At 43.6% G+C, this 17,306-nt stretch overlaps 1 protein-coding gene across 1 annotated transcript in view; it reads left to right on the top strand.

Annotated features, from left to right (window-relative positions):
- The window catches only part of arhgef7b (Rho guanine nucleotide exchange factor (GEF) 7b), an 11,860-nt gene extending 2,028 nt beyond the window's left edge, over positions 1–9,832 (top strand). Inside the window, exons 3-21 of the mRNA XM_079296286.1 lie at positions 1,506–1,590; positions 1,710–1,834; positions 1,970–2,174; positions 2,788–2,879; positions 3,852–3,946; positions 4,378–4,473; positions 4,797–4,919; positions 5,004–5,142; positions 5,233–5,292; positions 5,432–5,578; positions 5,726–5,812; positions 5,906–5,984; positions 6,101–6,237; positions 6,320–6,553; positions 6,727–6,820; positions 6,945–7,034; positions 7,797–7,893; positions 8,175–8,229; positions 8,360–9,832. Of these exons, the coding sequence (XP_079152412.1) occupies positions 1,506–1,590; positions 1,710–1,834; positions 1,970–2,174; positions 2,788–2,879; positions 3,852–3,946; positions 4,378–4,473; positions 4,797–4,919; positions 5,004–5,142; positions 5,233–5,292; positions 5,432–5,578; positions 5,726–5,812; positions 5,906–5,984; positions 6,101–6,237; positions 6,320–6,553; positions 6,727–6,820; positions 6,945–7,034; positions 7,797–7,893; positions 8,175–8,229; positions 8,360–8,482 (2,163 nt within the window). The 3' untranslated portion in view covers positions 8,483–9,832. The remainder of the gene's footprint in view (positions 1–1,505; positions 1,591–1,709; positions 1,835–1,969; positions 2,175–2,787; positions 2,880–3,851; positions 3,947–4,377; positions 4,474–4,796; positions 4,920–5,003; positions 5,143–5,232; positions 5,293–5,431; positions 5,579–5,725; positions 5,813–5,905; positions 5,985–6,100; positions 6,238–6,319; positions 6,554–6,726; positions 6,821–6,944; positions 7,035–7,796; positions 7,894–8,174; positions 8,230–8,359) is intronic.
- Positions 9,833–17,306: the final 7,474 nt, after the last annotated feature.

Genomic DNA, 17,306 nt, shown 5'->3' with positions numbered 1-17,306 from the left:
CACACACACACACACACACACACACACACACACACACACACACACACACACACACACACACACACACACACACACACACACATTTCAATCTTTGCTTGGCGTTAAAGTAAATCCTGAGTCGTTGGTAAAGGAGCAATGGAAAAAGAGAGAGCAGATGACATAGAGGGGACGAGTGGGTGGGCTGACGTAATGCGACACGTCAGGCCGTCTGTGGACCCAATCACGTTGATGAGAAGCATGTCGGCCATGTTGCTGGAAGCCAAGGGCCTCCATCACTCGTTGGACGGGCAGAGGACGAGCCGGACCGTCTGTCCAACAGAGGGACGGTCTGAGTCCTGACTTGATTAACCGGACCTCCACCATTCATCAGATCTTAAATCTTAATCAAACTCAATCCGGTGGGTTATTGATTCTCTGCATTTACGTCTCCGCCGCGTTAAATCAAGCGCTCCCTGTTATCAGGTAAGCTGTTTGAGCAATCACAGGCTTTTATATTCTCTCTGCTTCTCACAGCTGTATGTTTTTACTATAACCTGCGAGATGAACAAAACTGCATTTAATATACAGTTATTAATATCTTGTATGTGGTATGCATTACTGCTGTTTATATCATGTCAAATTGTATTTATATTCAACTTTAAGAATACTTTCTGATTTAAAGATGTAAACAAATATGTCACGGAAAACCAAATTCCTTCAATATCAACTGCACCTTTTCTTCGTTATCGAGGTTTAAGATCCTTCTGCGAGAGCTTTTCTTTGTTGCTGACGTTCTACATGTGTTTCTTTTTAGTGTAGCAGCTAAAATACCCAAAGCAACCTTCTCGCTGGTACATTTCTACTGCAGCAGTGCATATAAAGCCTTGTTTTGTACCTTGGCCCAATGCCAGTGGGAGAGATGGGAGTGTGTGTTAACTGTTGGGTCCACACCGCCCTGACTACTAATCAGCCTGTGGGTATAAATCAGACCAAGTGGGTTCTTAAGAGGAGGACTACATTAAAGAAAGCCGTCGGTTTATCATCACCTTAAAGAGACCTGCTCTGTAAAGAAGTCGGGTGCTGCTCTCAGCTTTTTAAATCAGAAGTTTTGAAGCCGCACATTACCTCCACCTTCAGTGTGTGGTATACACAAGATTAGGGTCTTTTGATTATGTCTGTCTGTCTGTGTGTGTGTGTGTGTGTGTGTGATGGGATTACAAGGGGAAGCTCAGACGTTGAGTAATCCTGCTCCAGACTGCAGTTGGAGGAGGGATACAAACACCCCCCCCCCCCCCCACACTACACTTAGCATTTCTTCATTTTTAGGATGTAGTATGCGTTCACAATGTGAATTCTTATTCACACCATTTCAACAACACACCATTTCTAAAACTTTGTTTTTTGTTGGATTCATTCAGTAAACCGTGTGGAAATGTCCGCTCTGTGTGCTCGATACATTTATTATGAATGTGTGTACGTGTTTGTCTCAAACTCCTCAAACTTTGTCCCTGTTTTCTCCCCTTAAGCCTTTTGAGGTTAATGACCTCCTGCAGGGACTGAACTTCCCAAAGGTCCTAACCTCCTTGGTAGCCCTCAACAAAGCTACTGAAGGTGAGATTATTGTGTTTTTACAAGGCTCACTTTTCATGTTTGCAGTCTTTTGTTCACCTTTCATCATTACAAGGGTTTATGATGGCATTTAGATCTTGTAATTGACACACTGTGTGCAGATTTAGGTGTTTCTGAAGACAGTGTGTGCGTGCCGCACTCCTCACACTTGAGGATCAAGTCCTTCGACTCTCTGAACACTCAGAGTCGCTCCTCCAAAGTGCTGCAGCCTCAGTACCGCAGCCTGGTGAGTTACCTCATCGTCTGCTCTTGTACGGTGCACGTCTCTCTCCGCCAGTACATAAACATCTGGAACGTTTTCCACGCACGTTCTGCACGGATCCCGGGAGCTTCATGTCTCCTTCGCTCTCGTCTTCCTCAGGACATGTCGGAGGGCGGCGGGTGCGGCCACGCGCTGTTCAAGGCGCGCTTCACCTTCCAGCAGACCAACGAGGACGAGCTCTCTTTCTCCAAGGGCGACATCGTCAGCGTGAGCCGGCAGGACGAGGGGGGCTGGTGGGAGGGCTCGCTCAACGGCCATTCTGGGTGGTTCCCCAGTAACTACGTACGGGAGCTGAAAGGAAGCGGTGGGTGCAGTGGCTGCTATGAATTCAGATTTGATGCATATGCTGCATATCAGAGATCTTAGACTAGACCCAAACCTCTACCTCTTTCATGATTCCTTCAGGAAGTAGACCTAATTATCCTTAAAACGTATCGTAACAGCTCATTTGTGTGTGGCTTTTATTGTTGTCCTGTGCATGTTAGAGCCGTTATCCTCCTGGTTTGATGGTGTTGCTCGTGTTGCTTTCTGAGGAGAGGAGGCAGAAACGAAGGAAGGAAGCTCCACACGCACACAAAGACAGGAAGTGCCTGAGCTGCTGTATAGAAAACGAGCTTCCTGACTTAATGCTCACAGCAGAAAACAGGGATCATGATAACAGCGCACTGAGGAATGGCAGCAAACACACATGGCCAGAGGGAGTTGTTTCATATATGTGAGAGAGAGCAAGCTCGCAATGGAGGGACCCAGGATTAGGATGATGAATTGGTGGCTGCATGTGCCGGTTATCTTGATATACTGACATAAATCATCATAAACCTGCTTTTGTTTCTGCTCCAACACCAAGATTTGTCCAAAGAAAACCTTTGATTGTAACTTGATGTAGCTTGTTTCTCTCCCTCTTTCTTGCTTTATAGACAAGACATTAGACAAGCCGAAGTCTGGGACCCTGAAAAGCCCCCCCAAAGGTTTCGACACCACCATCATCAGCAAGACCTACTACAACGTGGTGAGCATCATGCCCTTCAGCAACTGTGTTAGACTTCTGGGTATATATCTCCTTTGTTCCCTCCTGGTTAGACTGATGGAGTGAACCGAATGAACAGATAGTTCTCACATGTGTGCCTGCTTTTTGTTCACTCAATCAATTTTCATCCGCACATCCCATTAATGATTGTGTGGCTGCGTCTGCGTGTGTGGAGGCTGCACGGCACCCCTGTGTGAGAGTGCAGCAGATGTAATGTAGGTTATTTCTTCCGTCCCACTGGTTTCTGGGGCAGCCTTGCCCCGGGGTTGGCTTCTGACAGTGTGTGTGTGTGTGTGTGTGTGTGTGTTAATAATGCAGCAAGCTGCGGCAGTCTCTTTAGAGTCTAAAGTTTAGACAGTCCATCTCTGGTTTGGGTACCTGAGTCTCTCACTCACAGACCTGCCTGAAGTCAAAGCTGTTCCTAGAAATAAAAATCCAAACAAAAAGAAGATATAAATAAAAAGTTCTTCTAATGGACGGAGCAGAATATTGTATAAGCAGAAGACGCAGACTTCGGGCTATTTTTCTTTGAGTGCGTTTGTGTAGTTTGCTTCAGACCACAGATATCAACGTTTTCCACATATTCTTGCAGCCAAAAGCCTGCACTGCCATCCTCTCTTTGTCCTCTTAATTAATACGTAAAAGGGTATTTATTGGAGGTCCAAACCTGAGGGGAGCCCAAGCAACATGTGTCTGAAATTCCACAATTCATTCGCAGAACCCTCACTCCTCAGAGGATGTGATGTCGTGGAGAGATGAACCAATTAGTGGAGTCAGACCCATAGAAAGCTACTTGTGTTACAGCTCCCATCGGGTCTGATACCTCTCTCCATCAGCCTTTTATTAAACACATCTCCTACTCATAAGCCAACAGCTCGGAGAGTCAATGGAAGATCACGCACTGTAACTGATATAACGCTCTCTGTGTGTTTCTGTGGTCCATGTCCACCGCAGGTCCTGCAGAACATCCTAGAAACAGAGACTGAATATTCGAGGGAGCTCCAGAGTCTCCTGGGCTCATACCTGCGCTCACTTCACCCCACAGACAGGTTTATTTTTACACTTTTTATTGGTTCATTCAACAGAGTCAGATGTTAGAGGTAGCGGTACACACACACACACACACACACACACACACACACACACACTAGCATATTTATTGCAATCCCAATATAATCTGTCAAATATGAGAACACACTGTATATTATATGCATACTGGATGTGTCCTTTGTCCTGCGTTGTACACACATAAATATATTACAAAATGCATAAATTATTATCCTTATGTTATATCCTTATGTTAGAGCTTGGCAAGCGTAATGATTTATTTATACCAGCCTTTTATTGAAAATGTCAACGATCCCTTATGACTCTCCTCTCCTCTCCTCCCCTCTCCTCTCCTCTCCTCTCCTCTCCTCTCCTCTCCTCTCCTCTCCTCTCCTCTCCTCTCCTCCCCTCTCCTCTCCTCGCTGTATTGCAGACTCGGCAGTGTTGACATCAGTCACATTCAGGGAAATCTGGAGGAGATCTCAACCTTCCAGCAGATGCTGGTTCAGTCCTTGGAGGAGCATACAAAGTCAGTGCACTGATCTCCTTCTGTCTGCTACAGATGCTGCTGAAACGTAGTGTGACAATGAACTTGTCAAAAGATAATATGACGTCAATAACTGGATCAAAAAAGACGTTTTTAACCTCCTCCGGCTTCGCTTCTAAACCAGAGGGGCGCTGAAGCTCAGACCTGATTTTAGTTTCATGTAGACAGTTGTTAGAGCTACAGAGACATCTAGTGGTAGACTGAAGGAACTGTCGGTCTGAGTCCTGTGTTGATGCAGTCAAGAGAGATAATACGGTGATAAAGTGTCTGTGTTGTCCAGTCAAACATGTCACGTGTCTGTGTAGACTCCCAGAGAACCAGCAGAGGATCGGGGGCTTCTTCCTCAATCTCATGCCCCAGATGAAGCTCATCTATGTGGCCTACTGCTCCAACCACCCATCTGCTGTCAATGTACTCATACAACACAGGTACAGTCAGAGATATGTTATTTCGTCTTGTGTGTCAGCAGCTATAGCATGTGAATATATTGTGTGTGTGTGTGTGTGTCACAGTGAGGAGCTGGGGGAGTACATGGAGTCTAAGGGGTCGTCCTCTCCTGGGATCCTGACGCTGACCACTAGTCTGAGTAAACCCTTCACCAGACTGGAGAGATACCCAACGCTGCTGAAGGAACTGGACAGACACATGGAGGTGAGCCACCTGTCTGTCTGTGTGACTCTCCAGATAAATAACACAACAATGAACTCAGTAAAAAGTGTCTTTTTTTCGTCTTGGCCTCAGGACCAACACCCTGACAGAGCCGAACTCATTGCTGCCATGATGGACTTTAAAAACTTTGCAGTAAGATACAAACAGTGTGACGTTACACCTCATTGAAGTTCATCAGTTTCATCAGATGTTATCAACTAACAGAGGAACTGTATTGATTCGAGTTTTTGTGCATTCATGTGCCTGTGAATGCTTCTGCGCGTGTGTTCAGGCTCAGTGCCAGGAGGTGAGGAAGAAGAAGGACCTGGAGTTGCAGATTTTAACAGAGCCAATCAGAAACTGGGAGGGGGATGACATCAGGACTCTGGGCCCCGTTCTCCACATGTCCCATTCTACAGTCCACACGCAGAACTGTCAGGTACGGACACTGACTTATTGACCGAAACAGGCGTCATGTGAACGAGTCTAAGGCTGCATTCAGACCCGGAACGAACACACGAGACTGTTGAGTTCAAGTCACCACAAACAAGTAAGTTGAAGGTGTTTCTTTCTCTTTGTTTTTCAGGAGTCACATGAACGCTACCTCGTCCTCTTCCCTCACTCTCTGCTCGTGCTCTCTGCCAGCTTGAGGATGAGTGGGTTCATCTACCAGGTATGTTTAAACTTGAATGATGATTCAGAGCATAAAATAGTTCCCTGCAGCATATAAATGTGTGTGTGTGTGTGTGTGTGTGTGTGTCCATAGGGAAGGATACCACTGTCAGGGATGCTCATCTCCAGAATAGAAGACGGAGAAAACCTGAAGAACGCTTTTGAAATTTCCGGTCAGCCCTTTCTGTCGTTTAACTGTCTCATTTGAATTGTCTCTTCTGGCAGACTTTGGTATTCACAGGTATACACACTGTGCACTGTGTGTGTTGTTGTTGTTGTTGTTGTTCAGGAGGCCAGTGTGATCGGATGCAGGTGGCCTGTAACAGTCAGCACGAGCTACAGGATTGGCTGGACCTTCTCACTAAACACACACACACTCCGGCCACGCACACACACTCACACCAGCGTCAGTCCGTCTGTCACACGGTAAGTCCTCAGCTGATCCACTGCACTGCCTTCATACAGCATCTCTTCTTTCCTGTTTTCACCTCTTCTCTGCTTCTCCCAGTTGCCCTCTCAGCCCGCCACTCCCTCCAGACACTCGGAGTCTCGTGGAGGGAGCACTGGAGACACCTACCACACCCTCCCCCATCCCTCGTCCTTTGGGACGGCCCTCAGCAGCAGCCCTATGTGGGGGCCCCTGCAGCCCCTGCAGCCACCGAGTACCCCTAAACCCTGGAGCCTGAGCTGCCTTCGCCCTGCGCCTCCACTCCGGCCCTCGGCTGCTCTCTGCTTGAAGGAGGTGCTGTACACATGGCATGTTAAAATGTGTTGCTCAAAGTGAGAGTAAAGGACCTAAAAGGGTTCTTGAGGATGTTTTTAGGAAGATTTGGAATTCACATGACCTAATATACGTTATACTTTTCTGAGTCCTGTTGAATTGGACTCAACGTATTTCTGTGTCTTTGTTTGTAGGATATGAGTAAGAGTCCTAAGAACATGAAGAAGCTTCTGCCTAAGAGGAAGCCAGACAGGAAACCTTCAGAGGAGGACTTCAACGTCAGAAAAAGTACATATATATATGTATATATATATGTATAATATATATATATGTATATATAACAAAGTAAATAGCTAATATCTACATGTGACGTCTCTCACATGTCCTTCTGTCCTGTCTCCTTGTCTCTCAGGTACAGCAGCTCTAGAGGAGGACGCTCAGATACTGAAAGTGATCGAGGCGTACTGTACCAGCGCCAAGACACGACAGACGCTCAACTCCAGTGAGTACACACACACACACACACACACACACACATGCTCACACACTGTCTGATTGCTAACCGCCGTTTGTTCTCTGCCGTCAGCTCTAACAATGTTTTTCTCTCTCCTCTCTTTTTCATGCCTGCCCTGCCTCTGCTTTCCTCATCCATCCTGTTTTTTCCATTAACTATTTCATCCATACGTTTGGTTTCATCGTCTCACTCTTATTTCCTTCATTTTAACTTGATTTTGCCTTTTATTTCTGGTTGCATTTGGTTCAAATCTTTTGTTTACAACTTCAATATGGTTTGTCCTCCCCCCCTTCCGACATTCAATTTGGTTTGTTCAAACCCCGTCTATTGCTGGTTACTTTACGGTACAGCCTGGCAGGGGACTGACCTCATGCACAACCACGTGCTCGCTGACACCAGCCTCACCGTCGCTGGCAACCTGCCTTGTTCTGACCAGTCAGAGGACTCGGATTATGACAGTCTCTGGACCGCCACTAGTTACAGGACTGCCTCATTTTCTCGTAAGACATCGGGTGTCGCAAAGCACTGACATGCTGGCGAACCGGCCAGCTTACAACTAGGGACAGCAGCATCTGTATATCCTCCCAAAGCGTTCGCCTGCTGTGTGTATGTGTCGTTGTGTACAGTAGATTCAGTGAGCAGATAGATTAATGTCTGGATGTGTGTCTGTTTTCTTTGTTTGTCTGCACGTGTATGTGTGTGTGCATCACGCAGGGTTAATAACTTACACTGTTGTCACTGTTCAATCAGGCTCCAGCAGGAAGGACGTGCACATGTTGTTCCCAGAGGAGGAGAAGATCATCGTGGAGGAGACCAGGAGCAACGGGCAAACCGTAGTGGAGGAGAGGTGAGAGGGGAGCGGTGAAGGTGTGCTTTTCATGTCCGGTGTTCTCAACGTGTGGATAAGTTCAGCTTTGACAGCGGAGGGAGGCTGTGGGGACAAAGAGGGTGCAGCATCAACAGATACAACACAGAGGAAAAGGGGCGATAAAACCAATCAAACACATTTAGAAACTTTAGAAATATCAAATGAAAACTTCACAGCATGTATGGCCAAGAGTCAAAGTGGAAAAATGAGCGACATAGAATAAGAACTGCAGTCGGAGTAAAGCTGTTCTGTTCCTGCAGGAGTCTGGTGGACACTGTGTACAGTCTGAAAGATGAAATCCAGGGGCTCAAACAGGTGAGTCTGCTGAATGTATTATGAACCTGAGCTTAGTTATCATCAGTGACTCGTTAAACGGTTCAACCTTCTGTCCGAGAACCAACAGAGGCATTCCTCTCCTTTCCTGTCTGTCGTCGTCTCTCTCCAGGACAACAAGAGGATGAAGAGGACGCTGGAGGAGGAGCAGCGAGCGAGGAAAGAGCTGGAGAAGATCGTCAGGAGAGTTCTGAAGAACATGAACGACCCCACCTGGGATGAGACTAACCTCTGAGATCAACACGATGCTCACCACGGACAAGACCAACTTCCTGACTTGATAATGACCAAATGAACCGTGCCAGAAGCTGCCAACTCTTCCTTCAACACGTCTTCACCATTTTTCACTTGCTTTGACCTTTGTAACAAACTGTGGACCAAGAGAAAAATGCCCGCCAGCCAACAGCAAAGCCATCCCAACAGACCGAAAAGCTGTGAAGCCAAATTAGCTGGTAGGCATGATGACATCACTCCCTGCCTTGTTCGGAGCAATCGATCTCATCGACCTGTGTTTTCGTCTTTTATTCCTCCTTGTGCTTATTTGCATAAAGTATGACATTTCACTCTTAGCAGGACAGTATGTTATTGACTGTCGTGCATGAAATATACATTTCAAAGAGACTGTAACTATAAATAGACATCCGCACTCCTCATTTCAGTGGCAGCCATTTTTATTTTATTGTACGATTTCTTTTTCTTGATTCTAACAAACTATAAAGTTTGTTTATTTCTGATATCAAATACAAAGTGTAGTACGGCCTAAATGTAAAGTAAGCTTAATTTACCAGCACTTAAAAGTTAGTTTCAAGTTCTCCGTGAATATTGCAGCTTTGAGACGGACCACCATATAAGTCTGAATCCACATCATGCAAGTTTCAGGTGTGATTATTTAGATGATCTAAAAAAAAGATATAATATTTTTTTATTAGACTTCTATTTCAAGGTTCATATTCTTGCAAATAAACACTTGAAGCAACATTTAAAAGTTTAGGAAACCCTGATTCAGAATATTATATTATATTATACATGTGGAGTCCAGGACATACGGGCGTGTCTTATTACAATTGATAGAAATAATACTGCACTGAACCCTGCATTTTTAGTTTCTCCTAACTTCAGGAGCTAAAGAATATATTCACAGCTCGCTGCTCTTTCTGTTTCACGACCAAAGTCCAAGCAATAAAACACTGGAAAATGTTTTTTAAATGATTTTTACAACGTCAATATGCAACTTACGGTGTAATGATTTCTTATTTTTATATTTGCGATTGTGTTTCTACTCTGGTTTTGATTTGTAACACTACTTCTTTTCTACGTGACCTGTTTTGATGATTTGAGCGGCATATCTCTCATGAACGTTGTGAGACGTGCCTTGGGGAGAAGAACATCTGCGAAGGTTATTATTGAAATTAGAAACCACACTAATGCAAGCTATGTGATATAGTTCGTCAATCATTGACTCTAACTTATGTATTTAAATGAAAGTGACTGATGTAAATGTATTGCGTGTTCAAATGTGATGGTGATGATGGTGATTACAGTACTCACTCTGACAAGAATCACCCCCCCCCCCCTCTATTTATTTCACCCATTTGTCTGTGAGTAAAATGTTGAATCAAACAGTTGTCTCTAAATCTATATCTCTCTGCAGCTAAACAACATCAGTCAACCAACATTCAGTGACATGCATGAAAGGTTGTACTAATTATTCCTCACACAAACGCATAATGCAGTTCTCTTACATCAACAGATCACAGGCAGCTTCAACATGTTCATGTTAGAATACTGTCTTTGATTAAATATGTATTTGTCTCTTAAATTCCCGAGTTCCCTCACATGAGGGAAACAGCGCCCCCGATGTTAGTGGTCAGAACAGGACATTACACCCTCAACAGGGGGTGAAACAGCGCCCCCCTGGGGTTTTCATGGCAATCCGTGTGGCCAGAAGGAGTACTGCAGACGTATTGCGGTCGACCTGGGAGCACAGGTGGAAGTTGTTATCCCTAATTACCGTAAACATAGTTAAGTATCAAACAATGGAGCAGCTTCTGTAAGGCCACTGTGGAACTGAGCGGACACGTCGCTGGAAAAGGACATGAAGTTATTAGTGAAACCTGACAAACTCTGTCAACACTACAAACAAACAGACAGTTAACAAGGTCATTTAAATTAAACCGTTTAGCTCTCCAGTGAAAGTAACGTTCGCTAGTTATAGTCAGTGTTGCTAAAGATGTCTGCTAACGTGCTACGGTAGCAGCCACCGAGAGGAAACAAACAAACAAACTGTTGGAGAGGAAGAAGTCTTCTGTCAACAAACAAACATTCAAAGCAGCGAGTGCAGTTGGAGATCAATGAACATCTCCATGAAAGAAAGGAGAATTGACTTCGACAACAAATGTGAGTAATATACACTTCATCTCTGTTTGTCTCTTTGATTACTGATTTATTTCCTGATGTTTAAGTGTCTCGCGTGGGTGTATGAAACTCTTTGCATTGTGTTGATGTTATGCAGGTTACTCTCGATAAGTCATGTATTTGATACATGCATTGATACTTTTTTGTATGCAGCACTGATATGTACCTCTGGAGTACACACTTTGTAGTACTGTATGCACCTGTGTCTGCTTTATTTACAGCATTTCTTACTGAATGCAGTGTATTGTCATATGTTTTGCCTGTGTTTTTAGATCATGGTCGTATTGATTGGGTAGTTTCATATTATCTGCTATAAATAAGGCCATAAGGAGTTGATATGGAGAGTGTTGTGAGTGTGAGCAACAAGGAGAAGAGGGATCATGCTTAGAATGACCTGTTTTGCACATTTATATTATAAACTGCAAGGTGAAAGATGTTAACTTTACGCCTGTTGTCTGCAGCTGCTTATCTTACATTGTGACTCTCTCTTCCTGCACTGGCCGTCATTGTAATATTCTGATGAAATAACAGAATATATATCTCTGTTGTGTGCTGATTGTCTGGTCGGCTTTAGGAAAGCGGCCAGTCAGCGGTGAGGCGAGATAATGTATGAAGTGTAAATACCGGTAATTCTAATCCACTGAGATGATGATCATGGAGGCTGTGTGGCTGCACGGTGACTATAGAGACCACTTACAGTTTTATATTAACATGTGACACCAGAGAGGTCTCAGACAGCCGCCTATTGTGCATATATTCATTGTCGAGCCTCTTTTTCTGTATCTCCACACGTAAGATAAGTGATGCTTCACAATGCATCACTGACAGTTTGATGGCTTCCATGCTGGATGTCTGTTATCAATGCAATCAATAACATCACGTGGCTAAATTGCCATCAGGTTTTTTGGCAGGACACCATGTGAGAAGCATTCTTCCCATAACAACAGAGGAGAAAAGAGGCTTTGTGGAGTTGTCCTCAGTAAATTGACAAGGCCTTTTACAGCCTTTGATACAGGGCCGGCTGCCTCACACAAAGAAAGGCATATAAATTTGCAGATGTCGTCTGGAAAGCTCAAATGTCAACGCTTTTCACAACAACACCAGGGCCCTGCAAGAGGAATAATTGATCGGCCCACCTTTTGTCTCGAGCCAAATATTCATCCGGGAGGACAAAAAACAGGAGGCAAAGCAAAAGATGAAAGAGCATCTTCTCCAGCCAGTGTGTGCTGGCGCTTTTAAGAATAATATTTTACAGTCGGTGCGTGTGTAATGCGTATGCGCCGGTCCACTTATTGAGCATGCACTTAGAGCTTTTCAGCTGATCCTTGTCGACAAACAGCATCCCTCCTTGTCTGTTGCTGACATGACTTCACAAAGATATGAACTGTCAACATTTCCTAAATGAGAAGTCAATCATCTCTGCAACGACATGTGCTTTTTTGTGATTTAGACATTCAGATCACATGTTAATAGAGGTGTAAGTTGACAGCGGCATCATAATTGGGTGACTTTCGTGAAGGTGTGAGGTACGGTGTGTTTTTATTCTTGTGATGGTAAATATCGTAGTTACACAGTTATATCTGTGTCGTAACCATCAGCCACTGGAGCACCAAAACCATTGAGGGAACGGAATTGAGGTTTGCAGCTTTTCACGTGTAAGAGACTTATTTCTTCATCCGAGATACATTCTAAGACTAAAAAGTGGGAAAGCTTTGGGGGGGGATTTAGCGGCTGGCGTGCAGGAAGGGAGGTTATCTCTTCAACCCCCCCCCCCCAAAACCAAGTCAATCATTGCTTCATTTAAGCTCCATGAGATATGAGAGAAAACAGATGAGTCAATGAAGATCAGCCCCATCGACACACACCTAGAGGTCTGCAACAAAGTGAACGAAACACACACACATTATCGACAGCCCTACTGTAGATACAATGAAAGGGAGTCACTGGGGTTGTGTTGCTTTTCGCCCTGAACCCAACAGGTGTCCCACAACACACACACACACACACACACATCCGAACTCCTCTGGAGCTTACAGTACCTTTCTGTCTCTTCTCTGCGCTCAATAGCGAGTGATCATTTAGATTTGACTTGTATTGTTGCTTTGTGGCGGCCTCTTCTTTCTCTCTCTCTTTGCCTTCAAAGCCCTGTCGTGAATTTTCAGCCTCTGCAATTTTCATCTCCAGTAACAGAAAGGAGCCAAAGAGAAAGAGAGATGACAAAGACAACACAGGACTCCTCTCTTTCCCCGGCTCTGTCATTGTACAAAATAGCCAAGCAATAGTTCTTTTTTTTTTGTCATTGGTTTACTCCTAAAAGCCCATTTGACGTCGGCCCTGAAAAGAAAGCAATAAAGAAACCTTTTCAGTGGCGTTGAATGAGCGAGAGAAGGAGGAATGAATCCCTTTGGGATGTTGCGCTCACAGAGGCTTTTTTTTATTGTCTTTGCTCTGGTAATCAAATGCAGCTGAAATGAAAATGGAGTTTTCTATGAAAATAGGGGCCTTTGTTGGCTTTGGAAGGCTAGTAATTCATAAACAATAAGCCGGCTCCTTTTGTTTGGTTATAATATATTCCTGCTGCTCTGAAAGAGGTCTCTCTCAGCGCGCGCGCACACACACACACACACACACACCCCCCCCCCCCACACACACACACTGAAGCCAGGGTAAAAGCCAAAGCGAGGCAGCAGGGGAAGAGAGAATATAAAAGGAGGCAGAGAGGCAGGCTTTCCATTCATCCTCCTGGCAGAGTGACGGCAGGATGCTCGACTCCTCACTCTCCATCCTTCACCTCTCTTTCTCTGGTCTCTCCATCTACCTCTTCCCCTCTGCTATGACGAACACCCGCTCACACCTCTTAGTCTTTTCATCCCTGCAAAAGTCAAACTTTTGATGGCGTCGTCTCGGCCAGCCAACAGGTGTGTATGGAGGAAAGGATTTCTCAGAAGATCATTGATTTTATGAAATGATCGACGCATCTCCGATTCTTTCCTCGTGCCATCTCTGGTTTCTGTATTTGTCACTAAATCTTGGAGGATGACAAGAACGCGAAGACACAGAAGAAGGCAGGACGTGAGTGGACAGAAAACCTGCAACATCAGCAGCATGATGGGAGGACACCAGGACTCCTTCCTTTAAAAACTGTGGACTTGTCACTGTTCGAACTTCAGTCACGCAACACTTCAATGTGTGGGGAATAATTTGTCTGCGTCTTTTAACCCTTCATCCCAGAGAGAGGACAACAACATGGATGTTTTGCGAATCATAGAATCACTTCATGGAGGTTTGTGCCGTCCAATGGGGCTATTTACAGTAAATTTACCACATAAAAAGGGAGATATAACTTAATATTTACGCCTGAATGAGGTTGTTGGTGGACCTCAAAACAACATCTTCCCTTGTTGTCTGGAAATCAACCTGATGTATCTGCAGACACAACCTTCCTCTGAAGACACTTGAAGTATTGTCATACTTTGCACCTTGTGGACCAAATGAACTTTGTGGATGAGAACTTGGGCACATTTGCATGCATATGGATATTTACATGAATATGGATTTAGATCGAGCCAACATGATGTAAGTACAGCATTGTGCATATTTCATACCGTACTTTAATTTCAGTCATTAACTCTTATTTCTTCAGTTGCGTGTGTGTTTTTAAATGTCATTTGATGTGGCAGGTTACAAGTAAATTAAACAAGTTCACGTCGTGGTTTTTGCCAAATATGTTTCGGAGGATATGAAATGTTGTGTCGAGGTGGTCGTGGAGGAGAGTGAGTGAATGAACACGCTCCTGACGTATATTAATAAATACCACAACCTTTCTAAAATGTGAAACAAGCGTTGTGAGCATAACCATGGGAACATTAAGTCACGCTTATGTTGCCTGAAAGTGTACTGTAGTAAAAACAAATGGCTATTTTTGCAGATAGAATAAACTGTGCCATGTCACTTCTAGCAGACGTGTGCAGCTATTTGCCTTTTTTAAGCTGCCACTCTTCAGTCATGTGACATGTGGTGCTATGTGGGCGTGTCTTTGAAGGAGTGCAGGAGGCGGTAGCACTCTTATGAACACGTCTAACATCTCAGTTTATATAATAGTGGGTGATTTATTTAGAACATAAACAACTAGTACTATAAATAAAAGAATCCAGATTACATTATTACCTGTCTAAGTATATAAAGACAGAGGGAGAGACCACAACAGAACTGTCACAGTCAGGTGGATCAGTTGCTCTCAGTCGGTCGAGCAGTTCTTCTTTTTTACTGTGATGTATTTAACTGCCACTAGTTGTAATTTATGTTAAAAAATGATCTCTTCATATTCAATATTTACACCTGGAAAAAAAAAAGCTTTCTGTTGCTGCCAGCTGCTCTGATCTAAATCTTTAAATTGCACCGTAGCAGATTATAGCTTTGAGATAGTTCACATCTGTCGTCCCCTGGCAGTTGTTCTTTATGTCGTTCTAATAGTAGACAGATGTTCAGAGGGTGAGTGAGGCGGATATACAAACTCTCTGAGTTTATGTGTTGCATGGTTTGAATAAATATGTGTTTTCTACCAGCCGGGCTTCCTGCTGCACACTGGCGTTCCAGCTCTGTTGACTCTTTTAAATGGGTTTGTTGTGGTGTTTATTATACAGTAAGGGGTTTTTTTGTTCGATGACGGGCACAGCTGGACTCCCACTTAATGGCCGGTTCAGCTGGTGGAAATGCTGGAGAGGTTACAAAAGGTAGATGTTCAACAAAGGACCACTTATTGTAATTGCTGCATTCCCGGGTTCTTGTTCCAGCCCCACTTAAGAAGATAATAACTTGCTTTTACGAGTGGCTAAAGAGCTGTATACGTCTGTCACATGCCTGACAGTCACTACTTGGAAAAAGAGTGTTATTTATTAGACTGGAGAGAGAGAATAAACTTTATTATGTGAAACCCAACATCTCCTCTTGGTCGTGATGTTGTGTGCGCAGTCTGAAGACATCTTTACATGAACTGCAGGTCATTGATGTAAAGCAGACAGTTAGATTCTTATTTAATCAACAACTTATTTCAACTTATTTCGTGTTTAATTGAAACATAACAGTTTCAAGTGACATTAAAGAAAACATATATATTTCCAGCTATACTGACTGTGTTTACGTGCATTTTCTAAAGGAATTTGAGTTAGTATGTGCTTTTTATTGTCAATAATATATATGATTTCCTCACAATGCAGTTCTATTCGAAGACGGTGAATTATCCTATTAGATTATCGCCCAGCCCTCCAGCAAAAAGCATGACTTTGGTCCTCAGTGACAGGCAGTTTTAAGTCTTAAATGCTTTGAATCAACATCATTTGTTCCTAAAATGAGAGACTGAAGTTGCAAGAAGACTAAAAGAGGCGTCCAGTTGACGCGTCACGTTTCCTTTGAAGTCATGTGGTGTATGTACCATCTTCTGTGGTACTGGTGAACGCAATCCTAGATAGAAACAAGCTGAACAAATTGATTTGACTCATCGTCCCTGATTCACACGTCAATGTTGGAAACAGTGACGAAGAAATGCTGTAAGTCCCGATATCACCACTAGAGGGCAGCACAGTCTAACAAACAGTCACATTTGACTTTCATTTTCAGTTTTCTTACATATAAATGTACATTTTGTCCCCAACAGGTTATTAGATATAAGTTATTCGATTTTTAAAATGTAATATCATGCAAGTGAGTGAATATTTAGTGCTTGATTTTGTCAGCTTACAAATGTATAACATACTACCCCTGGAACATGTCATGAAGCTGAAATAAAACTACTTATCAACCATTTTCTTGAAACAAGGTGCAGAGATCATCATCAGTGCAAGCCCAAATAAAGTTAAGTCAATGATATTGATTGCTAAGGGGGCAGACAGACCTCCATAGTTGATTTGACCCATGTTAGCCATGTTATATTGTCCTGTGATGAGAGCTCTGCTTCTTCAACTTTTCTCTAACTGGCCTTGAGAAAGTGAGGCTCCTCCTTTCTTTCGTGCAGCGATGAAGAATGTAGAAAGTCTCCACTAGAGGGAGCCTGATATCCACCTTTGAACTGTTGATTTAAACCTCAGAGGCCACTGATGGATGGACAACTTGTCCCCTGCGTGTGTAGAAACGCTTGTGTGTATATATGGCCTGCAAACAGCTGTTTTCCAGACACCATCTGACCATGTCCAAACCCCAAAGCCTACTTTGTCTCATGAGATTGTGCGTCCCACTTTACTGGATCAGTTGTGGTGCGTCGAACAGGCGGAAACAGCAGGAGGACGTGATATGAGACACAAAGACAAATAGAAATGATGCACAGCACTACTTTCACTTGCTGTCGTTGAAGAATTAAATTACCAGTAGTTTGATGTTTAATTTGAGGGGGAAAGGTCATTTATTTTAGCGATGAAAGTTCACATTTGAAGTGTTTGTTAAAATGTTGAAGCAAAATTCACATTTTGAAAGACAGTTAATTTACAGGAGATTTTATTTTCCTGATCAAATGTGTGCAGAAAGAAAAATGTATTTCGGATATTAAAACTTTCAAAATAACGTGCAGGAAATAAAATGCTCAAACGTGATCTGATGGATTTAATGCAATTTGGCTCATTTAGACACAAAGAAAGGAAACCTAACATTCAACA

The sequence above is a fragment of the Melanostigma gelatinosum genome (assembly GCF_949748355.1).
Source record: "Melanostigma gelatinosum genome assembly, chromosome: 24".
In the NCBI taxonomy this organism is placed as follows: Eukaryota; Metazoa; Chordata; class Actinopteri; order Perciformes; family Zoarcidae; genus Melanostigma; species Melanostigma gelatinosum.
The sequence above is the reverse complement of the archived record's forward strand: the minus strand, read 5'-3'. Positions and strand labels throughout refer to the sequence as shown.